Below are 10,865 nucleotides of genomic sequence, written 5' to 3' on the forward strand. Positions count from 1 at the left end.
GGCTTTGGGGTTGGAAGTGGTTTCTGTCTTGGACTGAGCCATTATTTTTGGCAATAAATATTCGCATAGAGAATCTATTTTTCATCACCGGGGACAATTCTGTCCAAAAATGGTTCACGCACATTACACGTCAGAAGAGACGAAGCAACGTTCACATCTTGAAAACAATAATCATTGGAGAGTTTGTGAGGCACCCAAACACCTTCTTTATGGAGTTTTCCCATATTCTTTAGATGTTTACATATTTTTTCCTGAGAGACATGCAATTTCAGGGCCATTTCACAAGTGTGTTGCCTTGGGTTACACTCAACAAGAGTCTTCAGAGCATCAATATCAATTCCAACATGTCGGCCCCTGCCATCATAGTTTTTAAGGCTAAAGTCACATGAACGAAATTTGCTGAACGTTGACATTTACGAATGTTCAAACATTTCCATAAACTTTATTGATATTCTTTGTGGTTACAGGACCATTGTTTCCCTTCTTGTATTCAAAGAGCATTACATGCCGAATGTGTGTCTCGTTGTGTGCCATCACTGTAAGGGATTAGAATATACTAAACTTTACACATTATATAGGCTACACATGACGTTTAGATGGTTCATTTAACTATTATACATGATGTACATCTTTTGGGGGGGGGGGTTAATGAAACTGTTCCAAAACGCGACATGAATTTCTTGAAGACCTAATGTATATCATACATTGTGTCAGTTGTCAAAACTTATGATATTATGTGGTGCACGAAAAATTTTGCCGAAGCATTTCTGCATCTATAATATGCCCCAAGGGCACTACTGACTTGTGTTGAGAGGAATAATAAATGGTAAAGGACAAGAAAGGAAGATAAAAAATTAACTATGTGTGAAAAGAAAAACACCCAAAATTATGAATATAACCAAAACAGGGCTCATACTTAACTTTGTTATAGAAAGCTAGCCGGGCCCCCAAAACATGCATTTTTATAGTCCAATCCTATAGCTCACTGTAAAATGTACTCTATATCAGAAGTTATAAGAAAAATCTCTGAATTAAATAGTGGATGTTACATAAATTGAAAGGAAATTAAAGATATCAACATATCTCAATCTTGTTGTGAACCTGTATTTAAAAAAACAAAACACAACAACAACACAAGTTAAACAATTTCTTTTTTTTTTCCGGCCACTTAATTTCTCTTTAAAGCATGGTATAACAATAACTTCCATATTAAATTCTCAGGATGGTAAACCATGTGGCTCCCCGTTAGTACCACACTGTGTATTAGCTCATTGTTTGGGGAGGTCGCCAAAAGAGCACATGACGAGAGAGCGATTGGAAATTTGGAATTTCACATTTGTTTTCAATAGGAGGGTTTGGTCAATTGTTTGAAATGTGCATGTCACTGTTGGAGATGTCACTATAAGTTGAAAGTGGTAAACAGGTACATAAAAATCTTTACAAAATAAACAACCTATTATAAAGCTATGTAGCATGCCATTTCATTATTTGACAGTCCCATTATCTATGAATCTAATCAAAAACACCTTAGGTGTGAAAAAAGTTGCAGCCAAAAAAGGATTGACTGTACAACTTAAAGGAATGAAATCAAAATTGGTGGTCAAACTGGTAGCTACACTTATAGCATTGATAAGAATTTTATAGCAAATATTCATCCATTAGCTAACCAGGCCACATATTGTGTTCAAAAATATGAACTAGAAACTGCTATTTTGGTTTATTTGGCCTAACCAATACTTATGTATCTGCATATGCTTTCACCCTATAGTTTAGCTGCTCTAAATCAGCTGTCTTCAATCCAAAAGGCAAAAAATTAAAACATCTGTCTTTTCTTTTTAGGTGATGCTGTTGTAAAAATTTAGACTGATAGCTTACACGACTTTTTGCATAGGCATGCACAAAATTTTTTGTCAAAAGTGAGCTGTTTTTGTTGAATAACTTTGCATATGTGGCTTATATTTAGATGAAATTTGATAACTGATTAAGTTGTAAAGATCTATTTGTATAACAAATTTGAAAAAATCCATAAAAGTTAATTATGTTTTCCTATCAAATAAAATTTCTGTATATTCGGTGTGAAAAAAAATTGAAATTGGATTGCCTTGAAATTTGGTATGTGAAGTAAGGGTCCAGTAGAGAATCCACTGAATATATGTTATAGTTTGAATTACCACAGTCCGAGCTACAGAAATTGGAAAATCCTTAACTATTACTCCTGTTAATAACACACAGTATGTCTTGCAGGTTATTTTGGCCACACAATACTGTATCTCTTGATATGCATAGTTCCAAGAAGTTATCTTAAAATTAGTTGTGGCTCGACAAACATGATTGCTGATTGGTTAGTTTACTTTCGATTGAGAAAAACTAGTTATTTTGGGTTTTTCAAGTATGAATTAAATGATGAAAAATAAGAATCATGAAGGTGGGCAACTGTCGTAACAAACTGCCCATTGCACCCGTAGCTGACAGGGGAGTGTATACATCTTTATCAACAGTAAAAGCTAATATTTCATGATTTTAAAAAGTGACACATTGTAAGGGGTAAGATTTGAAACACATTCGATGAAAGCATATCTTGAGCCAGGAGGCAATAAATTTTAAATAATTCAACCAGCATGATGTGGGTCTTCTTTATCATAATGCATGCTTCTACTAATTTGAAGCCCTGCAAAAGAAGATCTTTAAATATATTCTACAAAAAATTACAAAGGTATGTACTTTTTTCTTCTATTTCCTGATTTTAATCACTTCATTGCATTGTACTTTGATGATAATAGCTAGAGTTAGTGATATGGTAGAGAAAATGAAAATATAAACATTTAGGAGGTTCTGCAAATATAATATAAAAACTATATGATGAAGGAAATTTGTTTATACTTAAAATAAAGATCACCTTGCACTCAATTTGGGAATTTGTGTGTGGAGAGAACATCAAAGATGTGCTCTTCAGAAAAAACCATATCAACAATGAGCAATGAGCAGATGGGCTTAACAATTTAAGTGATCCCCTGCTCAACATAGAATATGGAAGAAGGAAGTATTCTCTGTGAGGCAACACTGGTCACTTGGCAGGTTCCATTGTCTTCATAACACAGATAGAAAGAACAGGTGGTTGTGAGATCCGTTAAAAATAAAAATAAACAATTCACTTACAGAGAGCCTCAGTGATGGTGGAGATTGATGACTAGAGGAGGATGAAACCCAAGGTAAATTAAACCACAATGTCATGTGAGACAAATCTGTCAGAGGTCATCCACATCCCTGCATACAAGATCTGATATAATGGATGATAATCGTTAGATGCGAGAGAAACCAACAAATTACAAACTTGATGGGAGAAGATATGAAAAATAAGAAAAGTGTCATCATCCATATAAGAATAAACCAGTCAGAAAAGGTGTATAGCCCAATAGGTCAAAGTGGAAGGAGATAAGTTACTTGAGGATGTGGAATTCGATGGCAAAAAAAGATATTGTCAATTGCTCTGAAAAGGCATGAGTGAGATAAAAATAAATAGTTCATACAGGACAATGGAAATGACCTGGGTCAAACTAACTGTACAAGGAAGAAATGGAATGGAGAATAAAAGAACAAAACATCAGGGTGCCCTACTAAGCAGCCCAAGTTTATTAACCAGTCTCTGAGGTAAATAATGCACAAGGTTTAGTGGATAAAAAAAATCAGAAATAGAAGAAAGTAAGTCTGAGGCATATAAAAAACAAACTGAACCACTATAGACACAGAGCTTCCACTGTAAATTCTGATACTGGAAACCAAAAAAGTAGAAGCTAGGTGTTGAATGGAAGTCAAGAAGGCAGCCATGATAAGACTCCAATAGTGAGAGGAAATCCACTGAAAACACCAGAAGATGGAAAGATCTGGGGTAGTAATAAAGAATCAGATGACAGTGTTAGAACAGATTAATGTTACAGGTTTATCAGCTTTAATTAACTATAATTATAATAATAAATATTCTAATATTAATAAAGAGGAGTTGAATGCTATTCCAAAATTAAGTAAAAATGTAAATGTTGTGTTAATGAAACCTAATAAACGAAATAGTGTTGTCATCTTAGATAAATCTGATTACATTCAATAAATATGCGTTTTGAAAGATAGCAGTAAATTTAAAAAATAACTTTGAAGAGATCCTACCAAAACCACAGATTAAGTCACAGTTTATTACTAAGCTCATTTATCATTCTTGCTTGGAGAAACTGTGAATCTTTTAAGTAAAAATGAATCTTACACCAACATTAATCATTAACTAATAACCAAAATATCATTTCAGAGACACTTTTTATACCTCTGCCCCAAAACACTTGAGAGTGGGAGGGGGGAAATAATGATGGCATTCTTTGATAGATTGTTTAGGCAGAGCATTCACGATGAAACTTTGTAGAATGGATGGCAAATACCTGTTGTAGAGACACAAGTGTAGAGGATGACGTTTCAAAACACGGAAGACTTTTGAAACATCGTCCTCTACTATTGTGTCTCTACAACAGGCATTTACCATCCATCTGTCTGTAGACATTACTTTTCATAGGGTAACTAGTTCGAAGCACCATATTTTAATCAAACTAAAATGTTATTTCCCTTCAGGAATGGGGAAGAACCTATTGATCTCGGGGATAAAATGTCAAGTTCACCATTAAAAAATTGTTTTTATTTGGTTTCTGTGCCTACAAAAAAACATAACTATAAAATACACCCACAAACACTCATACTGTATTCATCAATAAATTAAAACAAAAAAAAACTAATGGTAAAGAGAATCAGCCATTCTACTGATGGCTATTTTTCAACTTACCTAAGTGAAACTGTTGAACTGGGTTCTTGATCAGGTTTTTCATCAAATACATCTTTTTTCTGTTTTGGATCAACTATTTGAATGTTTTCTGAATGTTTATTAAATTCTTTTTCAGATTCTTTGGAATCTACTTGTTTGAAGATCTCTGATATTCTAATGTCCAAATCAGTTTTGGTAGATGATGAAGTTTCTTTCTCTTCAACAGCAATTGTATGAGCAACTCGTACTTTCTTGATTGATGGCTCTTTTGGAGGAGGTGCAACTTTACCTGTACATATTTTACAGTTCAGGTCAAACAAATGAGACCGGTGTTGATCAGTGGTGTCAACTGGTGTTCCTGGAGACGTGGGGTCTCCTGAGGTTCTTAAGCTAGAAACTACTAGTGGATTTCCAAGGGTTGTTGAGACTGACTCTCTCTCTAAAGCTTTTTCATGAAACTACAAGGATAAAAGAACAAACTGTCTGACACAAGTTTCCATACAGTAAATTTGAAATCTAATTAAAAACACTTTAAGTGTGAAAAAAGGTGCAGCCAAAAAAGGATTGAGTGTTTGACTTAAAGGAATGAAGTCAAAATTGGCAGCCAAACTGGTAGTTTAGCTTATAGTACTGATAAGAATTTTAAAGCAAATATCCATTCATTAGTTAGACATGCTGCATTTTTTGTTCAATGTGGAGCATGATGGCGGGTAAAACAAAATACATCAAAAAAATTGAGCAGTTTTTGTTGAATAACTTTGCACATGTTGCTTATATTTATACAAAATGTGACTCCTAATTGAAGGTTGAAAAGATGTATCAGTGTATCAAATTTGAAAACAATCCATAAAAGTTGAACATGTTTTTCTGTCAAATAAAATTTCTGTACTTTTGGTGCAGAGAGAGAGAAAAAAAACCTCAATCAAAATCGGATATGTTATATCTTAAATATTTCTTAATGGATTGGCTTGAAATTTGGTATGTGAAGTAAGAGTTTGTGCACATCCACTAAAAATATGTGGTACTTTGGATTACCACAGTTCAAGACACAGAAGGTGGAAAGTCATTAAACTATCACTTTTATTAATAACATACTGTGTCCAGCAGCAGGTTGTTTTAGCCACACGACACACTACTGTGTGTCTTGATAAAAATGTTTTTTTTTAATTGCAGCACTGCTAATGAAGAACCATGAATAATAAAAAAAGTTGTAATTTACTACAGAATTTGAACACAACTCAAATTGTATTTTCAATATGAAACAAAGAAACTCTAACAAATTGTTTGGCTTATAAAGCGAGTTTTTGTTTAGTTTTTAAGACAAAAGCTTTCAGCCAAAGTAATTGACATATTTGTAACACTGAAGAGTATATTAAACCTATAAGCTGGATTAAAACAATGAGAAATAACATTTGCAAAGAAACCTTATCCCAGACATTGGAATGTGAATCCCAAAATTACAAATTTCATCAAAAGGAAAAACCAAATTGAAGACAATTCAAATCATAGTATACATGAAGTTTTAGTATCTGAAAGTATTTGTGGTGTTGAATCATATCAGTAGACCAAAGAAAAATAGATTACAGCAGTGCATGTGGGCTATCAGTATTCAATCCAAAGACAGTATATTCTCAAGATATAGTGGTGTTAGCATGTTAGTGAAATAGTACTGAAAGTATACAATGTTCATTTTGTAATTCAAATTGATCCATTATGATGCTGTTGTTAACTAAATGTCTTACACCTGTAGTAGGCTCAGATTAATGAACTGAAAGCTTGTATACTAAAAAAACGAATATAATATGTCAATAGTCCAAACAACTTAATAAAAACTCTAGTACAACTTTTATACAGCATTTTACACTTTTTTTGCTATAATTGTATAATGGGGTATTCCTAATCTATGGAGTTTTATGTGATGGACTATTGTTCTGCCGTGAATATTCTACTGCATTTACAATCCACTGAGATCATGTTGTTCTCTTCTTTTCATGCTTTCCAAGTCCATCAGCTGTATATGGATGGTAATTTCTGGAAAAATCAAAGGCAAAGATTGTCCATAGGAAATGTCTGCAAATGTTTTAGTAAGAATTCTCATTTCTACTTGCATCTTATGACCTGAACGCTTTGTCTTGAAGGTATTCAATCCAAAGATGGTATTTTCTCAAGGTATAGTGATGTTAACCTAACAGTAATGGTAGTATGCAATATTCATTTTGTAATTTTTTTCAACTCTGCAACTATAAAAAATCTCTTGGAAAAACTTGTGCAATACTCTATTTTTGAAATGTTGTATCTCTGGAAGGTTAGTAATAAATTGTTTGGATGTTTTTAGACCCCTAGGTTGAAATATTTCATCCAATGCAATAAATTACTTCAATATGTCACATCCATATATTGGTGGCTCATGTTACTCTTATAAATGTAAATACATGTGAATTATCTTGTTTACAGTTACAAAGGAGGCTCATATATTAACTGGAATGACTATTGTGCTCTTGGGTTACTTCTACTGATAAGATATTTATCTTCCTTCATTACCTCTGGTGTATTACTGACAGCCTTTTTTCACCCTGCTGTAATTAATCTGCCTTTGCTTCAATGATATGATTCCACATCACAGATGCTCCTTTCTCTCAAACACTAAAAATTCAAACATACTTTTATAATCAACGAATAAGAGAAATCATGTTGGAAAGTCCTGTACTGTCATCCTACCAGAAGAAGTCAATTTCTTGCACCAACCACTTTAAAATAACAATACTTCAATTGAATTGCAACATCTTCTTTTTACCCCTTTTCCACTTATCATAGCAAACTTTATGCCACAACTTTTGTGCAGGGGCCATGCTAATCTTCTCTGTATTGTTCCAATTTTAGTACATATATACTACATGAGCATACAATTTTTAAATACATTTGGTGAAACATTTGAAACAGATTTGGAACGTTAGTACGTGTTTTTACATTTACTAAAATATCTTCCCAAAACAGATTTATTAATTCGTTTTATTCAATAAAATTGAATATATATATATATTTCAAGTAAAATTAGCACTTGTACATTTTAAAGCTTCCTCACTGTTATTTTTAGGCCATCACATTCTATTACTGCAAACTGATGATCTCTTACTTTTCTTCCATGAAATGATCCCATATTTTCCATATAGTGACTCACCCTTGTGTGTGTTTTTTTTAAATAAGTTCTGGAAGTTAAGTATACTTTGCAAAATGTAAAAGATTCCCATATGCGTCAGGATATATCCTAGTAACTCTGAAGTGATTTCCATGATTGTTTTTGAAGTTAAAAACAGACACTAATAACTGTCCCTTGACTTGAAAAACACACATTTTTTAACGTTATAGTTACATAAAATTCTACTGAGTTCATATATGATACAGAGTAAAAGTATGGGTTACCACCTGCTTCTTGCATGGTCATTATATTCATTTGGAAAAAGGGTATTTAACATCCAAAATGCCATGATATTATTCTTTCTCAATGTATACTTTTCTATCAGGTGATGCTCCTAAAAATGGGTAGTCTTTATGAATAAACATTCAAATATTTTGTGTATGTGCTGTAATTTTTTGATTTGCCATGAATTCTACATATCGATCTACAGCAATACGTACATGCTGCTTACCACGTTGTACAGCTTCAACATTAGATATTTCTCGCATGTTTTGAAGGATCTCTAAATAACTCGATAATTTCATAGAAATATGATGCACTTATCTTTCTTTTGTGGTGATTCATAAAGGTTGCCCACAAGTGAAAAGGTCCATTTCTTTGATATGCTCTTTAGTAGTTGGTGTGTAGTTTGTCTTAATGTAAGCTTTAGATGTTTCTCAAATTCCTCAATGAATATGGATATAGCTTCAAATTTATAAGAGTTTTCTTTAATATCATTGCCCAAGTAGTTAGAAATATCAACTGGGTTCTTTCATTTTTCTGTATTCATTACAAGGTTCTTTCATTTTTTCTTAGGAGTTTCTCTCAGGTAAAACTTTACATGACTTTTGAGATCCCACTTAGTGGATTGACTCAACTTGTTCAGCTTCATGTGTGTATCATTACAAGTGAACAAGTTACACTGCTTTAAAGTATCATACAACTTTTTTTTTTCATTTTTTGAAAAGCATCATTCACTAGTCTTGGGTCAAATCTACTATGGCATCCTGTCATTACAGTATTTTTGTTTGTTTCTTCTTATCTTTTCAAACTTTATACATTCAATTAATTCTACTGAAGAACTGTTAGTCTGATATTGAGAAGGCATCAACCACTGTTATTTAATATCTATGGGTTATCTCAAATTACTATTATGCCAGTATTTCATGACTGGATTAAATTTGCCATGCAATACAGCAAGCCAGCAATGTGAATGCATCTTTCTGAACCTAAAAATGAGATAGAAACAGTATATATATATATATATTATGTTTTTTACCTACCTTTACACTAGTAACAGCTTTAAAATAAATAAATTATAGTCGTTTAATTTTAGGGTTGTTTTTAAAAACGTTTGGGCCTAATTACCTAAACATAATGAGTTTTAATATATAAATATAACTTCAAAAGTGGAGCTGTGATTATGCTGGAAATTATTACAGCCCTTCTAGTATATTATGTTACAGTAACAAACATTTCAAATTATTTGTGAAAAAGCATTTATTACTTACCCTACTATAAAAGCATGATGCTTCGTAACTTCACCATTACTGTTTAAAATAATGTAAACATTGTATTGGCCTTTTCACATCAATGGAAAACACTTCCCTTTTATCTCAAACTTTCTGACGATGGTGCCACATGACACAACTTTTAACTTCTTCTTCTTTCAAATAATCCTGAACTTAAGCAAAATTTATCTATGGGAAACTAAAAACTTTCATCCGTACTGTGAGAGGTATATTATTAATAAAACTTTCTTCAAATTGATGAACATTAATTTTATCATAGAAGTTGAAACTCCTACTCCACCTCACACATTCATTTGGCAATCACAAGTGTTGCTTTAACCATATTCATACACAATGATGTATGCATCAAACAGGCAAATTGAAAAGAAGTGTCTCAAGACATTTTCCACAATACCTGAAATGTACTATATTTTCCTTAGAGAATACTTGCTAGCCATCTCAAATTTTATCAGCATTGTAATTGAAAGGCTTAAGACTGCTCAAGCCAAATAAAAAACAGGGTATTATTAGTAATTATGGTTGCTAACTGTCATGGGATGGATGTTGGCACCCCAAGAAGATTATATGAACCTAATAATAACATACAAGTTCTATGCTTTTACTGTAAAACTACAACATAATCCAATGTCAAACCACATATTACTGCATTTTCACTTTAAAAAAAGTCACCCAATATCAAATAAAAAATTAAATCTCAAATGGCATTGCTGGAAGCAATACTTGTTACATGCAGGAAAATGCCTATTTATATATTTTTATTATGCAAGCCATTTTGATAATTTTTTTTTGTTAAAACATATGTGTAAAATTACCTAGGTTTTTTATCAACACATGAAAAATATAAATACAAATCACAACTGTCTTTTGATATTGCATCTGAGTACTTTTATTATGCTACTAATGAAAACATTGTAAAATACTCATTTCATTTAATTGTAAAGTTTGTTTTAAAAGCATCAAAATCAGTTGGTCATATACTCCGAGAAAGTGGAAAATTAACACATTTCTTCAAGATGAATGGTTTATGGTTGACATTTTAATCTGCTGACATCTACACTAATAAATACTTTTAATGACTATGTACTTTTGTGTACGAAAATATTAAATTTCATAAGCTTTTCATCTCAAATGATTAACATTTCATAGTTTCTTACAGTATACTAAAATATGTTTTCTTCCCATAGTAGTAAGCACTACAACAATATGCAAAAACTTTCAGAAAAAAAAACATACAAAGAAAAAGAAATAAAAGCAGCAACAATTTAAGTTTTATTCTTTAATAAATAAATACTTTACTTCAATAAAGAATAATAACAATATTATTTAAATTGAAGCACTATGTAACCAAATTGCTATTTTGTAA

General features: G+C 32.1%; 1 protein-coding gene across 5 annotated transcripts in view; it reads right to left on the reverse strand.

Moving 5' to 3' along the window:
* LOC106466322 (PHD finger protein 3-like) overlaps positions 1-10,865 on the reverse strand; it is a 185,870-nt gene that overhangs the window by 55,496 nt on the left and 119,509 nt on the right. For all 5 annotated transcript variants that reach the window (XM_013926598.2, XM_022394301.1, XM_013926595.2 and 2 more), the window contains exon 13: positions 4,817-5,253. In XM_013926598.2, coding sequence (XP_013782052.1) covers positions 4,817-5,253 — 437 coding nt within the window. The remainder of the gene's footprint in view (positions 1-4,816; positions 5,254-10,865) is intronic.

The sequence above is a fragment of the Limulus polyphemus genome, unplaced genomic scaffold (genome assembly GCF_000517525.1).
Source record: "Limulus polyphemus unplaced genomic scaffold, Limulus_polyphemus-2.1.2 Scaffold2221, whole genome shotgun sequence".
In the NCBI taxonomy this organism is placed as follows: domain Eukaryota; kingdom Metazoa; phylum Arthropoda; class Merostomata; order Xiphosura; family Limulidae; genus Limulus; species Limulus polyphemus.